This window comes from Adiantum capillus-veneris, chromosome 19 (genome assembly GCF_014529385.1).
Source record: "Adiantum capillus-veneris isolate H3 chromosome 19, ASM1452938v2, whole genome shotgun sequence".
NCBI classification, from domain to species: domain Eukaryota; kingdom Viridiplantae; phylum Streptophyta; class Polypodiopsida; order Polypodiales; family Pteridaceae; genus Adiantum; species Adiantum capillus-veneris.
In genome coordinates this window covers 62,438,942-62,457,563 of record NC_140949.1, presented here as the reverse complement: position 1 = coordinate 62,457,563, position 18,622 = coordinate 62,438,942, and the positions used below count along the sequence as shown (strand labels likewise).

At 44.1% G+C, this 18,622-nt stretch overlaps 1 protein-coding gene and 1 pseudogene across 1 annotated transcript; both read left to right on the top strand.

Moving 5' to 3' along the window:
- Nucleotides 1-1,278: 1,278 nt before the first annotated feature.
- On the top strand, nucleotides 1,279-16,759 carry LOC147434135 (uncharacterized). Its single transcript, XM_086489578.1, has 4 exons — nucleotides 1,279-1,292; nucleotides 1,986-2,253; nucleotides 2,347-2,448; nucleotides 16,472-16,759. Exons 1-4 carry the CDS (start codon nucleotides 1,279-1,281, stop codon nucleotides 16,757-16,759), a joined length of 672 nt encoding a protein of 223 aa, XP_086345704.1.
- A 212-nt stretch (nucleotides 16,760-16,971) lies between these two features.
- On the top strand, nucleotides 16,972-18,526 carry LOC147434134 (uncharacterized; annotated as a pseudogene).
- Nucleotides 18,527-18,622: the final 96 nt, after the last annotated feature.

Sequence of the window (18,622 nt, the reverse complement as noted above, 5' to 3'; positions counted from 1 at the left end):
GGGAACAACCTGTGCTATATAGCACAAACCGTAGAAGACTATAAGGCACCTGTTATGCAGAAAACGGCACCGACGAAAATTCTGCACAAAATGACGAAATAGCCTGTGCAGTACTGCCTGTAGTGGAAACGGAGGCCGAAATGAGCCCAAATCAAAATTCTGAGTAGACCAAGCTCTTCGAGATCTCCCAAAATATTTGGCAACCTGCGAGAACGCTTGCCAAAGCTCACTGAAATCGGAGAAAGTGAGCAGGCGTGTACTGGAGCAGCTGGCAACTAAGCCCGGGAGGACGTGACCTGCTCTGATACCAATTTTTGGAATTAGGGTTGCAGAGAAACACACACAGCTTGGAGAAGACGAAGGAAGCTCAAGGCACACAATAGAGAGTGTGTAACTTAGTGTGCAATGGAAAGATAGATAGCCCTAGAGTGATGGGCGTATATACAATGCACGGGGGAAAAGCCCTCCTAAAGAGGGAAAAAATGCCCCGGTGGTCCTAGTGTGTTCACACACATCACTACCACATGTATATGGTAACAAGCTTTACGACGTCGTATTTGGTGGCCGGAGTGGTGCACCACGCTCTTGGGAACTTGATCCTGAAGGGAGGTTCATATGCAAGTTTTTGTGGGGGCAGGAAGGAGTTGGAAAAGTGTAAGAGGAGGATGCCATGTGGCATTGGGATTATCCCACATGGGAAGGAGGAAAATGGGGGGTATAAGGGAAGGATGGGCTGCCCATTAGGGGTGTATCAAAGGAGAGAGGAGCTCTCTCAAGCCTTGGCTATGGGGGCTTGTGGGCTTCATGGGGGAGAGAATGGTGCATTTTTGGCTACACACAAATTTCCCATGCACCTATCCCATTTTGGTCAACTGAAGACTAGCTCCCAGCCCATCCCTTGGCCCAAAAGTCATTAGATGCCCCATTTCCTACCCAGATGAGGCCAAAAATGGACCAGTTTAAAGGAGCCTTGTCGGCTGAGGTGAGAGTATAAATCTCTTGGAATAAAAGAGTACCCATTTAATAGCGGCAATGCTTTGCAACACCAACAAAATTTCTAGAAAGCTCATTTTTTAGCAAAAGTGGGTACACCCCCAAGTTCGAGTGGCACTATCTCTCTCATCCTTTTATTTATTTTTAGCCTATGGATGCTCTATGGAAGGAATCCCTCCCCCTTTATGAGTCCTCTCTCTCTCTCTCTCTCTCTCTCTACTTGTCCATGTTTTCTTCTCCATTCATTCAATATTAAGATTAAGTGTTCATGTGTTTAATGCAGGTATGGATGATGATGGGTTTCTTTCTTCTTTGTCACCCCAGCAGCAGCAGCAGAGGTGCTACAAGGAGCATCATTGCTATGGAGCACCATCATGTCGTTCTACTCCTTCAATGTCTCCCTCTCTTTTGGAGAATTTAGTGCACTCTAAAGCTTCGGTGTCGACGAGATGACCTGCACACTTGTCTAAGCACCGACGCTCTTGTGGTGGCGGCGGGGGTTGTTGTGGGGATGCCGCCGATGATGCCTTGAGGCCGCCTCATGTTCGACAAGGCTCCTTACCTTCCCCTGCTTTGCCCGCCCCCACACCAGCCACGACATCTCCATCTATGCCAAGTTTTGTGCGGCTATCGGCCTATCCTGGCTACACACCACTAGCTACTTCTCCGGGAGTCACCCTAGTCGACCCTCCTAGCTTCGGGCCCCAGACTCCAGTGGAGACACCTAATGTCCGTACCCCCATTGAGATGCCACTAGATACCCCTGCCGAGACACCCAAGTTCATGCTTCATAGGTGAGAGGGCTTGCCGTACTTGGTCGACATCAGCGGTGTCATCATCTTGGATGATGAAGGCAAGAAGGTGATCTTGCGCATGGACAGTCTTTGCTCTTAGGTGTTTAGACACTTCATATTAAAAACTTGGAGTGAAGTACCAAGTGAATTAAAAGACAAAGTCATGAGCATGCTGCATGACGAGTTTCCCGTGTCAAGTCGGGATGAGCGCTTCAATGAAGACCTGATGAAGGTTCGAATGCGCGAATACTGCAAGCACAGGCATTCTAAAGTACAAAAATCAATAAAGCATGGGTGGAACAGACTAGATTGGCTGGCCAAAGAAGATTGGAAGAATGCGAAGGGAGCAGTGCGCAAGAATCCTGACAAGTGGAAGCAACAAAAAGAGGCAGCCAAAGCACGAGTAGAGACAGGGAGCTCGCACCACTTGGGGAGCAGTGGATGGGCATCATTTGAGGCCGATTTTGTAAGTGTTTTTGCATTGCTCTTTATGTGGGTAGTTATGTCTATTTGTACTTTTTAATTTTAACATAATGGATTCTTTGTATGTTTTGAACAGTGGTCAAAGACAGGACGTGACCCCACACCGTACGAGCACGAGTATGCAGGCAAAAATGGCTTAAACTCCCTGATGGACATTATGAGTTCTCACGGCGGCATGGTTAGCATTTCACTTTACTCTTTTACATTTGTTGTATTTTAATGATAAGCTAAGAAAATAGATTTTTTTGTAAATCATATGTTTATACTTACAAAAATTCTTATTGTTTTTTTTTTATAGAATCTGATAGATACGTCGCTTGAAAATTTAGTTCAATTTAATAATTATCCAATCAATAGTCAAGCCCCGTCTCCTAAGGGGTAAGGAGGAAACTTGTGAAAGATTCTCGGATGTGGTGGTTGCGGTCCTAGCACTGGAGGTGGTAAGGGTGTTGTTTGAACAACATTTTGGGCCCTAGGGACCATGTGTTGTGATGTTTGTTCAAGAGGTGGGGCCGGCATCAATACAGGCACTTGAGGTGTGTCTGTCCATGCTAAGGTTGGTCTATTGGCCATCGCGCGCTTAAATACTATGCAATACTTAGCTTGATGACCATACCTCCCACAGGCATTGCAATTCCCATTGAATTTTACTCTAAAAGTAGGGCATTCACTGGTACTATGCGGTCCATAGCATACTGAGCACCATTGTTGCTCCCTTCTTGGATACATATGATTGTTTTGCGGAGCACGATTGTCTCTAAGCCCTCTTGAATAGCCTTGGTGAGATCTTCTAAAGTCAACTCAGATAACTTTGGCTCCTTAGCAATAGGTTTTAGGGTCATTGGTTGATGCCCCGATGCTTGCGAGCTAATAGATTTAGACTCAACAGACACTCTTTCTCCTTGAATCATTAAATTATCCTCCAATTGGATCGCATTGGTGGTGATTGCTTCCCAAGTGGTGATGCCTCTAATGACTTAAGACATTGTAGATATCCTCATGTCGTCACCCCCTAACGAATCTATCAAGCAATTGGTTATTATTGAAGCGCTCATTTGGATTACAACGAGAATTCAAATGCTTCAAGCTACTAATAAAGTCTCTCACCGACTCTCCTTCCTCTCGTTGGGCTTTCTGGAGCTGAGAGGCTACACCCCAAAGCACTCCCTCTCGTATATATTCTTTTAAGAACAGTCTCCTAAGAGTAGGGTAAATCATTTTTTCTTCCACCCTTAGGGTTCTATACCAATCCCCAACCTTTCCACTTAAGGTTAGGCTTAAAGCATTGCTCTTATGTAGGTCATTGTGTTCTCCTAGAGAATCACATATTTGTTCAAACACTTCGATATGCTTTCTCACATCCCCGTCTCCACTAAATTTTTGTGTGAGCTTGGCTATTTGTACTGCCTTATTTCTATGCTCTCTATCAGGCGCGTTACGCATATTCTCAGCAATAGATCGACCGATAGCTTGAGCAAATGTTGCCAAGTCACCTAAGTGAGCAGGCATCGTTTGTGGAGGTGCTCTAGAGACTACATGTGGAGTAGGTATTGGCATCGGGCTTGGCGCATAGGAAGCCATTGGGTTCCACGTTGGGTACGATGTTGTGCCATGTGGTGGTCCAAAGTTCATATGTGTGGCCCTAGGCATAGCAGACGTCGGATGTGACATGCTAATGCTAGCCGGTATAGTCCCATGGAAATAAGAACTTGGGTGTTGTGGTTGTGGAGCATAGGTATTTGAAACAATGGGAGGGGTAGGGATTTCATGAGTACGAGGACCCATGGGTGTATACGGTTGGTACACACTTGTAGGTAATGTTGCAAGCATTGAGCTACCATGTAGCGGTGCTTTACTAACAAATGAGGTCCATGGCGTGTTTCTCGGCATGCCCATCATTGGGGTAGGCATGGTAGCCGTGGTGTCATCAAGGGAAAGATGACCTAGACTTGGAAAGGTGAAGCTATTACTTGTGGGCTCAGATTGCACTGAGACCCCTGGAGAAACAACATATGGAGGATCCATCGGACTTACAGAGGGAGTCTCCATTTGCGATAAGGTCGGTTGTTTAGCCTTCCTGTATCCAAGAATCTCATGAGACCCGTTGAAGGCATGTTGATCCACTTGTTCTGTCTCTCTAACTCAATGACCCTATGGATGACCTCACAAACTCTTTGGTGTTGATCCTCCACACTAGTAGCACCCATTGTGGATTGTAGGACATCTAACCAATCCACGTGATATGTGTGACATGTGTATAGGTCGGTCAGAGTTTTCTGTTTGTAGTTCGTACTCCCAGTGCTCATTTAAGAACAATCCATCTAGGATTGAGGTGCTAGGGGTGTCCTTTGAGCTAGATGCAATGTTGCTTTCTAGGGGTTGGCCCTTAGCGGTTGCTAAGTCAGGAGCACTCGATTGCTCTCCTAGCAAAGATATTGACATACGCCCTTTCGATTTTAACCCTCTTTGTTGCTCTGTCTTCCGTAAGATCTCAATTTTCTTTTCCCTCGCTGCAAGGATATATCGCTCAATCTCTTGCACTTCGGCAAGGCTTCTACCATTGGGTAATATGACCTCGGAGGGAAATAACTCTGAAGAGTCAGGAGGTGCATTGAATGAAGTATTCACGTGCACATTCTCTAAGGCCATAGGCTCTATGTTGGTCATGAATGGAGAATTTACTTCCCCACCCCCCTCATTTACATCATTAGCTCCATGTTCAAAGCGAGTGGCTCTACTAAAGGTTTCCTTCAGGTGGCTAAGCACGCTCGGCCCGGACCGCGGGCCCATGGCATACATGTCTTGGCTTGAGCTATCGGGATTAGGCATTGGGAAACCCTCCATGACGTTGTAGTCAGAGGAAGGGTCACTAGCCGCTATGTTCGGGTCTTCGTTTGTACTACCTTGGGTCCCCGCCGAGGGCCCGGAACCTATAGTAGGTGGATATTGAGAACTCGCATAAGTCGAAATTCTCTCTAGTTGCTCCGTCTCTAGCACACGACCAGAGCGCAGATGCATGTGCCTTTGGCACCCTATAAGCATCGACAAATAATCCCAAAGGTTAACCGCTTACCTTTTTTAAGCGTCCGTTTTCACTCGTGTTTTTTACGTTTTTTATGTTTTTTTTAAAAAAAAAATTTAATGATCGATTTTTTTTATTAAAGTGTGTGATAGCTCAAAATGAGTGTATCACTCAGAGTGTCGTGGTGTGCTTTACAGCACAATGTTCGATCACCTGAAGCTCCGTTGGTCCTCAAAAAGTCGATTTTTAGCTACGTGTGAAGCTAAAATTCGTAATTTTAAAGGGCGATAGATGCCTAAGCTTGAGTGTGAGCTTGGGCTTGGGTCTGGGAGATATTCCCGATCCAGGTCCTACCTTTTTTTTTAAAAAAAAAGTGAATTTTTTTATTAAAAAAAAATTAAAGGATAAGGTCGCTGCGGCCTGTGCGAGAGCACACACACACTCTATCTACCTACTTCTAACTAATACACCCACTGTTACACACTAACACACTCTATTAGCTCTCACAGATCTACTTCCTACTTACTGTACATTACATTACACAGAAAACTAACAACCTTAATACACAAAGAATAAACACAGTACCTTTGAAAACTCCATTAACAAAGAAAACTAACAACCTTAATACACAGAGAATAAACACAGTACCTTTGAAAACTCCATTAACAAAAAAAATACACAGTATAACACAAAATACTTCTTCTCAACACACATACCCTCCTTCCTTACCTTTCCTACAATTGAAATTGCACCACAAAAGAAGCACAGAGTGCCATTCAAGCTTAGTGTATGGCATTCCCAGGCAACGGCGCCAAAAATGTGTGTGTATGTCACACGTGTCAATACAAGGAACTTGCCGATACACCGTGTGTGAGCCACAAATGGCTCCAAGCACACACAAGCCTAAACTAGTAAGTTCAACGATAGCGTTGGTGTGTCACTCACCGCTCTACGCTTCCTATCGTGGAGGATTCCTCGCCGCGAAGAAGAAGGAGACGCCGCTACGCTGCGCTCAACCACTTCACCGCCGTCGTGCCACCGCAATGCTCGATCGCTCTCTCTCTCTCTCTCTCTCTCTCTCTCTCACGCATACACACACACACACACACAAAGATGATGAAGAAGAAGATGGAGAGGGAGCAACAACACTCTTCAATTGCACAAATGAGAGAATGACTGAATTTTAGGTTTAGTTGACTTTTATATGAGCTCGCCCCATTCACACTTGGGCGCCCATGCTTAGCCAACTAATCCCTTGAATGTTCCAGTTAGATCACTCTTACCCTTTTCCTATTGGACCGACAAGCCCGGTACCTGACTCTACCAAGAGAATAATACAACGTCCGTCATAGGTGATAGGGTGTCCGTGAGCCATCATGGTTAACACTTGTAAACCCACTTTGTACCAATGGCCTTTTTGCCAGGAGGCAAATCACATAAAGTCCATATGTCATTTTCTATAAGTGCATCATATTCTGATTGCATGGTAGCCATCCAATTTTCTGAATTATGTGCTTCATCAAAAGACAGAGGCTCCTTAACATCATGTAAGCTAGACACAGCCAAAGCATAACAATCTGATGCATAAGATGCATGGCGAGAGCCTGAACGAGTACGACTAGACAAAGGTGCATCCAATTTAGTGTCACGCAAAGTGTGCACCAGCCATTTTGGCATACCTCTAGCCTCCTCATTTTCAGCCCTTTCCTCATCAAGTACATTATGTACATCTGCATCAGTAATAGGCTGATCTGTAACGTTTTCAAACACCCCCATAGGCTGTATATTTGCCTCATTGGAACTTACATTCGTATTTCCACCACTGAAAAGAGGTAACAAAGTGTCATAAATGTCCTGCGAGCTTACATTACTGTCTCTAGTACATGACAGCAAGGGCTGAACAGAATCTTCCACAAACACTACATCCCGAGAAACCAGAATACGTTTTGTTTGCGGATGATACAACCTGTAACCTTTGCTTTCAGCACTATAACCAACAAAAATAAATTTGACAGCCTTATCATCCAATTTTCTGCGCTGCACTTGTGGCACCAAAGCATATGCCAAACAGCCAAAAACACGCATGTGCTCAATAGAAGGCTTTCTATCATGCCATGCTTCATATGGAGTAATAGACTGCAAAGCTTTCGTAGGACACCTATTAAGTACATAAGTGGTACACATGATGGCCTCAAGCCAAAAAGAATGCGGCAAAGCTTGACTTTTGACCATTCATCGTGCCATTTCCGTAAGTGACCTGTTTTTCCTCTCAGCAACACCATTTTGTTGAGGTGTATAAGGCACTGTACATTGGTGTTTTATCCCACGACTAGCCAGAAATGCATTAAATTCATGAGACATATACTCCCCCCCTCGATCAGAACGGAGGGTGCCCATAGTACATTTCGAGACATTTTCAACCATAGCCAGAAATTGTTTAAAGCACATAAAAACTTTGGACTTTGCTTTAAGCGGGAATACCCACGCATGCCTGGAGTAATCATCAATGAAAGTCACGAAGTACAGGTAATTGCCCAAGGACAGAGTTTGCATGGGCCCCACAAACATCACTATGCACAAGTTGCAACCTGCATGTGGCCCGAACTGAACCATCCTTTGGAAACTTAGAACGTTGCAACTTACCCAAAATACAGCCTTCACAAACATGTTTGACAGGTGCTTCAAGAGGCGGCAAAGAAGCAACCATATCAGATTTCTGCAAACGTAGCAAACTGGCAAAATTCAGATGACCAAAACGTGCATGCCAGAGTTTTGCATCTGAAATAGCCCTTGAATCTGCAACAGAATTTGCAAAATTTTGTCCACACTTGTCATACAAAGTGAGCTTATACAGCCCACGGCACAAAAGGCCAGATGCAACAATTTCATCACCAAAACTGAGATCATGCACTGTACATCTGTCATCCACAAATTTGACTACAAGTCCAAGTCTAGCAAGTGCGGATACAGACAAGTGATTCTTCTTGATCGCAGGTACATAAAGTGCATCAACAAGTGTGAAAGAACTACCATTAGTAGCAGTAAGCACAATCTTTCCAACTCCCTGAACTAGGTAAGAGGCATTGTTGGCACAAGTAACTGAATTCCCATGAGGGACAGACTCGAGAGAGGTAAACAATTCACGATGTGAGGTAATGTGCTTTGTAGCACCACTGTCGAAATACCACACATGTGAATCTGCAGCAACTGACAAGCATGCATCATGGACAACAGGATTGTAAGTGCATTCTGCACTAAAATCCCATTCTGCATCAACATCAGCATCACAGTCTCCTTTCACAGAAGACTCAACAATGGCTGCATTTGTAGTGGAACCAGCATTTGCAGTGGAACCCCCCTCTTTCTTCTTAGCCTCTTTGCCCTTCAACTTAGGACACAACTTGATCAAGTGATCATTAGCTTTACAATAATGGCAACGCATCTTCTTTTTGCCAGCAGAAGCATTAGGAACAGAAGTTTTGCCACTCGTAGCAAAACCATAAGAAGTGGATGCATTGTTGTTACCACCTTTTCTTTGAGAATCAATAAAAGCATGTTCAATTGCACGCTGTCTAGTCCTGTTTTTTCTGGAAAGTGACTCTTGCAACAGCAATGTGCATAATGCATCAAACTTGACAACTTCTGGATTTCCTTGGGTCATCAATCTCCAAGTACTAGCAAAAGTCTGGTAGGAATCTGGTAAGGCATCAAGAACAGTCTACACAAGGGAACTAACTGAAATGACTTCACCTGCAGAAATAAGTTGGTCATTGATATCCTTGACACTAGCAAGGAAAGTGTCCATATCATCTTCCTCATGCATAATCTTTGACTCCAGCTCTTTACGCAGCAAACCAATTTTAGCCTCATTGCGACTTGCATAAAGACCAGCCAAAATATCCCAAGCTTGTTTTGCAGATTTTGTTGAACGGATGTGAGGAACAATGGTGCGCTTCATAGACAACGCAATCAATGCACGAGCCTGCGCATCCTTAACATCCCAACAAGCTTGTTCTGCCGTAGGCAAAACAACTCTAACATCAGCAATCCTTGCAGCAAGACCTGCAACATCCTCAACATCGCCTACATCCTTAGAACGAGGACGTACATCAATGCCCTGCACAATATTCCAGACGCCCTTTGACACAAGAACATGTTACATCATATAAGCCCACATAGGGTAATTGTCCCCATCCAACCTGTCCTCAGTAGCAAACATCTTGAACACATCTGTGTTGTTGTTGTCAGCCATGGTAAATGTTGCACCTGATGTGAAAACTGCCCGAAAATAGGAGAAACGGAGCGGGAACAACACGTGCTATATAGCACAAACCGTAGAAGACTATAAGGCACATGTTATGCAGAAATCTTCACTGACAAAAAATCTGCACAAAATGACGAAATAGCCTGTGCAGTACTGCTTGTAGTGGAAACGGAGGCCGAAATGAGCCCGAATCAAAAATCTGAGCAGACTTGCGAACGCTCGCCAAACCTCACTGTAATCGGAGAATGTGTGCAGGCGTGTGCTGGAACAGCTGGTGACTAAGCCCGGGAGGACGTGACATGCTCTGATACCAATTGTTGGAATCAGGGTTGCAGAGAAACGCACATAGCTTGGAGAAGACGAAGGAAGCTCAAGTCACACAATAGAGAGTGTGTTACTTAGTGTGCAATGGAAAGATGGATATCCCTAGAGTGATGGGCATATATACAATGCACAAGGGAAAAAACCTCCTAAAGAGGGGAAAAATGCCCCGGAGGTCCTAGTGTGTTCACACACATCATTACCACATGTATATGGTAACAATTTTGGCATGCACGTTTTGGTGATCTGAATTTTGCCAGTTTGCTGCGTTTGCAAAAATCTGATATGGTTGCTTCTTTGCCGCCTCTTGAAGCACTTGTCAAACATGTTTGTGAAGGCTGTATTTTGGGTAAGATGCACTATTCAAAGTTTCCAAAGGATGGTTCAGCTAGGGCCACGTGCAGGTTGCAACTTGTGCATAGTGATGTTTGTGGGCCCATGCAAACTCCATCCTTGGGCAATTACCTGTACTTCGTGACTTTCATTGATGATTACTCCAGGCATGCATGGGTATTTCCGCTTAAAGGGAAGTCCAAAGTTTTTATGTGCTTCAAACAATTTCTGGCTATGGCTGAAAATGTATGGAAATGTACTATGGGCACCATTTGTTCCGATCGAGGGGGGGAGTATATGTCTCATGAATTTAATGCATTTTTGGCTAGTCGTAGGATAAAACACCAATGTACAGTGCCTTATACACCTCAACAAAATGGTGTTGCTTAGAGGAAAAACAAGTCACTTACCAAAATGGCACGATGAATGGTCAAAAGTCAAGATTTGCCGCATTCATTTTGGCTTGAGGCTATCATGTGTGCCACTTATGTACTAAACAGGTGTCCTATGAAAGCTTTGCAGTCTATTACTCCATATGAAACATGGCATGATAGAAAGCCTTCTATTGAGCACATGCATGTTTTTGACTGTTTGGCATATCCTTTGGTGCCACAAACACAGCGAAGAAAATTGGATGATACAGCTATCAAATGTATTTTTGTTGGTTATAGTGCTGAAAGCAAAGGTTACAGGTTGTATCATCCACAAACAAAGCGTATTCTGGTTTCACATGATGTAGTGTTTGTGGAAGATTCTGTTCATCCCTTACTGTCATGTACTAGAGACAATAATGTAAGCTCACAGGTCATTTATGACACTTTGTTGCCTCTTTTCAGTGGTGGAAATACGAATGTAAATTCCAATGAGGCAAATGTACAGCCTATGGGGGTTTCCAAAAATGTTACAGATCAGCCTATTACTGATGCAGATGTACATGATGTACTTGATGAGGAAAGGGCTTTAAATGAGTAGGCTAGAGGTATGCCAAAATGGCTAGTGTATACATTGCGTGACAGTAAATTGGATGCACCTTTGTCTAGTCGTACTCGTTTAGGCTCTCACCATGCATCTTATGCATCAGATTGTTATGCTTTGGCTGTGTCTAGCTTACATGATGTTGAGGAGCCTCTATCTTTTGATGAAGCACAGAATTTAGAAAATTGGATGGTTGCCATGCAATCAGAATACGATGCACTTATAGAAAATGACACATGGACTTTATGTGATTTGACTCCTGGAAAAAAGGCCACTAGTACGAAGTGGGTTTACAAGTTGAAACGCAAGCCGGATGGTGAGATCGATCGCCATAAGGCTCGATTTGTTGCAAAGGGTTATGCACAGTAAAAAGGCATAGATTATGAAGAGACTTTTGCTCCCACTTGTCGTATGACTACTATGCATTTTCTATGTGCATTGGCAGCTCATTTGGTTGGGATGTACATCAATCAGACATTGTTACTGCTTTCTTGAATGGTGACATATTTGAGGAAGTTTATGTAACGCAGCCTTGCGTTTTTTTCAAGAAAGGACAAGAGGACAAAGTGTGCAAATGTAACAAGGCTTTGTATGGTTTGAAGCAATCTCCTCGTGCAGGTATGAGAAAGCTAACACTCATTTGGTCAAACAAGGCTTTTGCAATAGTCCAACAGAAAGCACATTGTATGTAAAGAGTGAGGGTGATGTACTTCACATTGTGGTTCTTTATGTAGATGATTTGCTGATCACTAGACCAAATGAGAGACATATTGCTGAATTTAAGGTTGATTTGAATTCTACTTTCAAGATGAAAGATTTGGGGTTGTTGCATCATTACTTGGGTATACAGTTTAAGCAATGTAATGGTGGTATTGCTTTGTGTCAGAAAAGTTACATAGAGACATTGCTATGTAAATTTGGACTTGAGGATTGCAAACCTATTGCCACTCCCATGGAAACGGGTTTGAGTCTACATGATGCTGGCGATCCTGCTAATGTCACTCTTTACCAAACTGCTGTTGGCTGTCTCATTTATGTATGCAACACGAGGCCAAATATTTAGTTTGCAGTCTCACAGGTTAGCAGATTTATGCATAGCCCAGGGTCTAAGCATTGGTGGCAGGCTGTCAAGAGGATTTTCCGCTACCTTAGTGGCACTTTACATCTTGGCTTGTTTTATCCCAAGGGGGGATCATTGCTACTAGACTTACATGTTGTTTCAGACTCAAATTGGGCTGGTTGTTTTGACACGCGAGTGTCCACAAGTGGTTTTTGTTTCATGCTTGGAAGTTCATGTATATCATGGTTGAGCAAGAAGAAGCCTACTATGGCCACTTCAAGTTGTGAGGCTGAGTACAGGGCAGTCTTCACAGCTACGGTTGAGTGTGTATGGATCAGACGCCTTATGGATGATTTGGGTGTTGGACAGGACACTGCCAACACTATCTCCACTGACACTTAGAGCGCATTGGTAGTTGCGAGGAACCCAGTTTCTCATGTTTTAAAAAAGCACATTAAGGTGCATTACCACTATCTATGTCAGGGAGAGGCTGTCAGTAGGAGAGATCAGCTTGGCTTATGTGCCAACACAGGACAATCTTGCAGATCTTTTCACAAAGGCATTGTCTCGTGAGAAGCTGGAAGCTTTCCGCAAAGCTTTGGGCTTACTCCCTTTGTGGACTAATCATGTCCTCAGGGCATGGAACTTCCCTTTACTCATGTGCCAGCTCTTGTTCACCGCATCACTCCAGGGGGATTTGTTACCATATACATGTGGTAGTGATGTGTGTGAACACACTAGGACCACCGAGGCATTTTTGTCCCTCTTTAGGAGGTTTTTCCCCCTGTGCATTGTATATACGCCCATCACTCTAGGGCTATTCATCTTTCCATTGCACACTAAGTAACAAACAATCTATTGTGTGCCTTGAGCTTCCTTCGTCTTCTCCAAGCTGTGTGCGTTTCTTTGCAATCCTAATTTCAACACTGGCAAGTCAGGTTAAGTCTTTGCCTCCTAGTAGACTTTTAGCAGGCTAGACTTTAGCCACACTTGAAGATCAAACTTCCGGCACTAAGGGACCTCGGGCTCAAATGATAGTAGGAGAACATGCAACCGCTCTCCGAAGACTCTTTCAGCTAGTCCGAGTTACTAGGAAGATGATGGAGCATGAGAACCAGGTTGTTCTCAATTTTCTGGAGTTGGTGCTCGATTCTCCAGTTCTCCTGTATGCATTGCCTGCTAAGGAAGCTGAACTGCACAGGTTTTTTTCCAGTTTTGTATCCTTAGCATCCAGAACCAGTGGATCGGCTCACCTACTTGAATATCACTGATGAACTTCAGGACTGGTATGAGCGAGCCACTGTGGAATGGAAAACCTCGCAATCACTTATCAATGACGCTGTCAAACTGGATGATGTCATGGAACTGCAAGGAGAAATGCAGAGGGTCAAACTCTGTATTGGACAATGGAATATCTAGCTCCGTCGTTTAATGAAAATCACAAATCAGTTGCTTCAACTGACTGTGGAGTCTTCCAAGATCCCTGAAAAGAATATTACTGCTAAACCAGGACTGGGACCACGGTACATAGAGAAGGATGAGATTTTCTTTGAATCAAGAATGAAAATAAATCTGCCTCTTCTGCAAGGATGGATCCACATAGCATCGCATTGTCATACTTGGTCAGAACCCGTTTGACAAAGGGAAAACGCACTCTGTATGATCCCGATACCAAAATCTACAATCCTCTCACACCTTATGAGTTTGAGATGTCCACTGAAAGGCGGGATCAGCTTGAGTAGGAGGCCATTTACAGACTTATCCAAAAGGACAATGCTCGCACTGGGACTTCTGAGGCACTAGCATAGAAGAAGGGAAAGAGGAAGCGGGCTCAATGGAAGGGTACTGGGTAGTTCCATCTCAAAATCAGATGGTGGATTTTCCCAGTGAGGCACTGGACTTTCTTTGGCTGGGCATCCTTGGAATTAAAACTATAGGGGTGTCAAGCACTCAACAAGAATGAAGTATGGTATAAAACTAGCAACATCGAAAGAGTATTACCATGAGGAACATCGGCCAAATTAGCAGCCAGAAGGGTTTAGAGTTTAGAGTTTAGGCCAACCAAAAGGCCAGATGGTTTGCTCAACACCAAATCAGAATCAGGCGGTGCATTTTTTTAAAAAAAGTTTTGGAATTTTACCAAAGTTCAAGAAAGGAGGGAAGGATGTAGAAGGCGAGGAAAATCCCAGCAGGCTGGAGCTGTCCCTTAGAAGGCCGAACAACAGATCAGTCACACCAGCAGTAATTACTGCAAGCAATTACTGTAGTATCTCCTGGAAGCTATAAATAGGACCTGTTACATTGTGATTGGGCTTCTTAGCTTCTTAATAGTTTTGAGCTTCCTCGCTCTCTAAGCATTCTCAAGTTTACGAGTTCTTTGCCTCTAGCTTCACCCCGTAATCATTGCTTCTGTAATCGTTTCGGCTTAAACCCATTATACACTGTACTGGTTGTCCTTCAGCTATTAATCTAAATCTGCAAATACTCTTTCCAGTCTTTCAGTATGTCTCTCGTTTCAGTATAACATTCTAGTTTAGTTATCTATTTCAGTCCAGTCAGTTCTCTGTTCCAGTCTCACTAACTGAATTGACGACATAACCATTAGCTTTAAATTCTAAAATGGAATCAGCTGTCTGAAGAGATCAGCTCCAATTCCAATGACAGTTCCCTAAAAGCTTTTTGGGAGTGCCTAAATGTGTTCTGTACAATATCTGACTCCAGGATCAACCACTCCAAAACAGGCATCAGAGCATCTCGTTCCCCTATGCCAAGTTGGGTGGATGAGCAGGGGTGCTCCATTATCAAGGAGGGCACTATATTCAGATGATTAGGAATTCCTTTTGGCTTCAGGGTATCTATGGGACAAAGGTGGCAATGGGTTATGGGAAAATTCTACTCTAAACTGAACAGATGGCTTGGGTTTCAAGCTAACTTGGTAGGTAGGATTGTAGTCATCAAACACTACATTTCATGCTATGTACTTTTCTTTCTCTCCTGCTGGAGGCCCCCGTATGTCCAGCTAAAGATATAACTAGAATCTGCAGGAACTTTCTATGGTCAGGAGACCCTCTTAAGAAAGGATTGGCTAAAGTTAAATGGGAAGTTTTTTGTCTTCCTAAAAAGAGCAAGGGGGCCTGAGCCTCACCAACATAAATTTATGGGCTGACAAGCTGGCTGTAAAGCTCATTCTCAGATCCCTTGAACAACCAGAGGAAGAGTGGGTCTCACGTCTATTTCGAGACCTACACAGGTTTCAAATCCGAGGAATGCAGGGAATCAGAAACTTACCCTGGTTCACTGTCTTCTTTGGACCCTTTGAAGTGGTAGCAAAGGGCTCAGACCTACTCAAATCACTTTGGAGTGCCTGGAATAGGTACAAAAACTTGCTAAGAATAAATTGGGAGTCAAAACATAGCTTGCAGATCAGAGTAGCTGAGTCAATGTGGTGGTCTTTCCCCCCAATTTCCCCTCTCAATCAGAGACAAATAAGGACAGCTAAAAGGTTACATAGGAAGGGCATCATCACCTGGAGGGATGTGTGGCACGTAACAAAACACAGGTGGAAGACCAGCATGGAGCTACTCTGCAAATTCCAGCTTCAACCCTGGGAGCTTACCCTTATCAACTCAAGAACAACCATTTTCCTAGAAGGGATGGAGTGGACACTCTCTAAACAGTCAGACCCGTCACCTAAGGCACTATACTAGTCAGGAGGTGGTGCTCTTTCTAACCCCCCAAATTGGCCCCCAACTTTGCAAGAATAGTTACATGTGGCTCTCAACAAAAAGTGGCGCGTATCTATGGACAGACGGCAGTGGAACTTTGAGCTCCAAACTCTGTGGCACTCTGACACCCCTGCCAAACACTTTGTTCTGTTATGGTTGATCATGCATAAAGTTGTTTGGATAGGACATAGAATGAGGGCTGCAAGCATGGGAGCAAGGAATTGTTAGCGATGTAACCAAAGTGAAGAAGATATACCTCACCTTTTCATTAATTGTCCGACTAACAAAGAGATTTTGGCCCCTCTGATTAGTGTTTAAGGTTCACCCCCAGCTGGAAACAACTGCTAATTGGAGACTTGGTTACTCTCTTCTCAGTAGTATGGAATAGGATCAGGGGAGAATTTTTCTGGATCATCTGGAAAGAACGGAACAATTGTTTTTTTTAATGAGGCTTACCATACTAAAAGTTTGAGAGTACTATTTTCTCATTTTTTTGTGCAGGTCAACCAACTCAAATTGGAACAATGCAAAATTTACCAAGCAAATTATAAGTTGCTAATGAACTGCAGGAGCTACTACAATAGCGACAATATAAATATACAACAGGAGGTTCTACTGGATGGCTCTTATTCGCATCTACAGAGAATGATTGATGAATTCAAAGTTGATGGAGAGAAGCTGAAGAGACAGTTCGAAAATGGGATAATCCCGGGGAGTCGAAGTGTGGGTGGCAATCCTGAAGCACTTGATGAATTATGTAGCCCTGTCCTCTACAATTGCCCTATGTAATGTTATGAACGATTTTGTAAAAATCAATGTAGCTCGGATACACTCAATGTAAACCATCAGAGAATACATCGGTTCAAAGTAATTATAAAAAATCTTTCTCGCCCTTTATGGAAAAAAAAAAGGCTTCTTTTAGTTGCACAAGTTTACACTGCTTCCTACTTTATGTACGAAGCATTATTTGGTTGAACTTTTACTGTCGACTGTTGTGAGTGGGTCTTGCCTATAGGCAGGCCTAGTGTAGGTGAGCAAGCTTGAGAGAGTTGAAGCTGTTCCGCATCAGTAATTTCTGTTTGCATTGCCAGCCAAGTACTCGACGTTGTGTAACGCCATGCCCGGTGCAAGCGCAGCAGGCTCTTCTGCCAGGGTTGTGGTCGCTGTAGACTTCGGAACCACATTCTCCGGTTTTGCTTATGCCAAGCCCTCCCAGCCAGACGACGTCTTTAAGTTGTACGAATGGCCTGGTGCCAGCAGGGCCGGCGCCAAACCCTACTGCAAAACGCAGACCAGCCTCTTCTACGCCCCCCCTAGTGCGCCTGGCCTCCCCTTCCAGCTCCTGGACTGGGGTTGGTCTGGCCTCCTCTCTTACACACAGGCCGCCCGCTCTGCAGCTAAACCAGGAGGCGCCCCTTCGACTTCCACATCTATTCCTCCTCAGCATTCACATTTACCTGCCCTAGACAGCGGCATCCCTGTCAGAAAATAGGCTGTTTTAAGGAATTTTGCCGCTCAAATACATCTGTAGTCCTCAAAATATCTGAGTGGTGGCAGGGAATTAAAGCAGGGTTTGATGGTGAGGGATTCTCCGCCCAACTGTTACTTCCGAGAAAGCTGAGTGAAGCTTGGGAGAAGTACGACCGTAGCCTCGGAATTGATTTTAAGGATGAAGACTATTATGATGAATTGAGACTGGAAGATTGGGAAATAATGGGCATCTTTCACCCTGAGGTTGAGAAAGTGCTAAGCTTAATAGACAAGCGAATAGAAGGGGTTCGTGTTCTGATGGTTGTGGGTGGATTTTCTGCGTCTCCTTATTTGAGGAAGTGTGTTCAAAGGGCCTTCGATGGTAGGGTAGAAGAGGTGATAATACCCGAAGATCCAGGCAGTGCCATATGTCATGGGGCTGTTCAGTTGCACGTGAAGAAGGACATCATTCTATCAAGGATTGCTAAGAGGACGTATGGTATTTTGTACTGCAGGGGCTTGAGAGTGGATGATCCTTTTGATCTGCGTTATGTTGATGATGATGGAGATTTTTACTGCCAAGATTGCATCGATGTTTTCGTTACAACAGGAGAGCGGGTGCAGCTTGATTTATCAGTCAAAAGAATATATATCCCTACAGTACATGGCCAACAAGTAATGGAGATTGAGTTGTGGAGTTCCACAAGTAAGCATCCCAAATACGCGAGAGATGTGGATGTGATCAAGGAAGGAAGCTTTGTCGTCGACATTTCAGAAGGGATGGAGCTGGACAAGGATCGACAGGTGGAGGTTACCATGGCATTTGGGGCTTCTCTTATTGAAGTGAGTGCAGATTGTCTAAATTTCGGTAAGGCTGGCATGAAAAGGGGCCTTTCAGTGGGGTTCCACAAGGCTTGATGGAATGCCACCAGAGGGACGATCTCTGAATGTAGGAATGTGTCATGCGTTTTTGTCTCGTTGATATGCAGAGACTCGTTGAGGCTGTGAGAAGCTATGGCTAAGAACTTACATCCCAACATTTTGGGCTTTTGCCAGGTTAGCGTAAAAATGAATTATGTTAATGTAGCAGCCATGTCTGTGAGTAGTTCTCTCTGCTCTAATGCTCTGCAGCGCTATTCAACTTTTAGAAGGTGCTTCATGCGAGTTCCGAGTATTATTGAC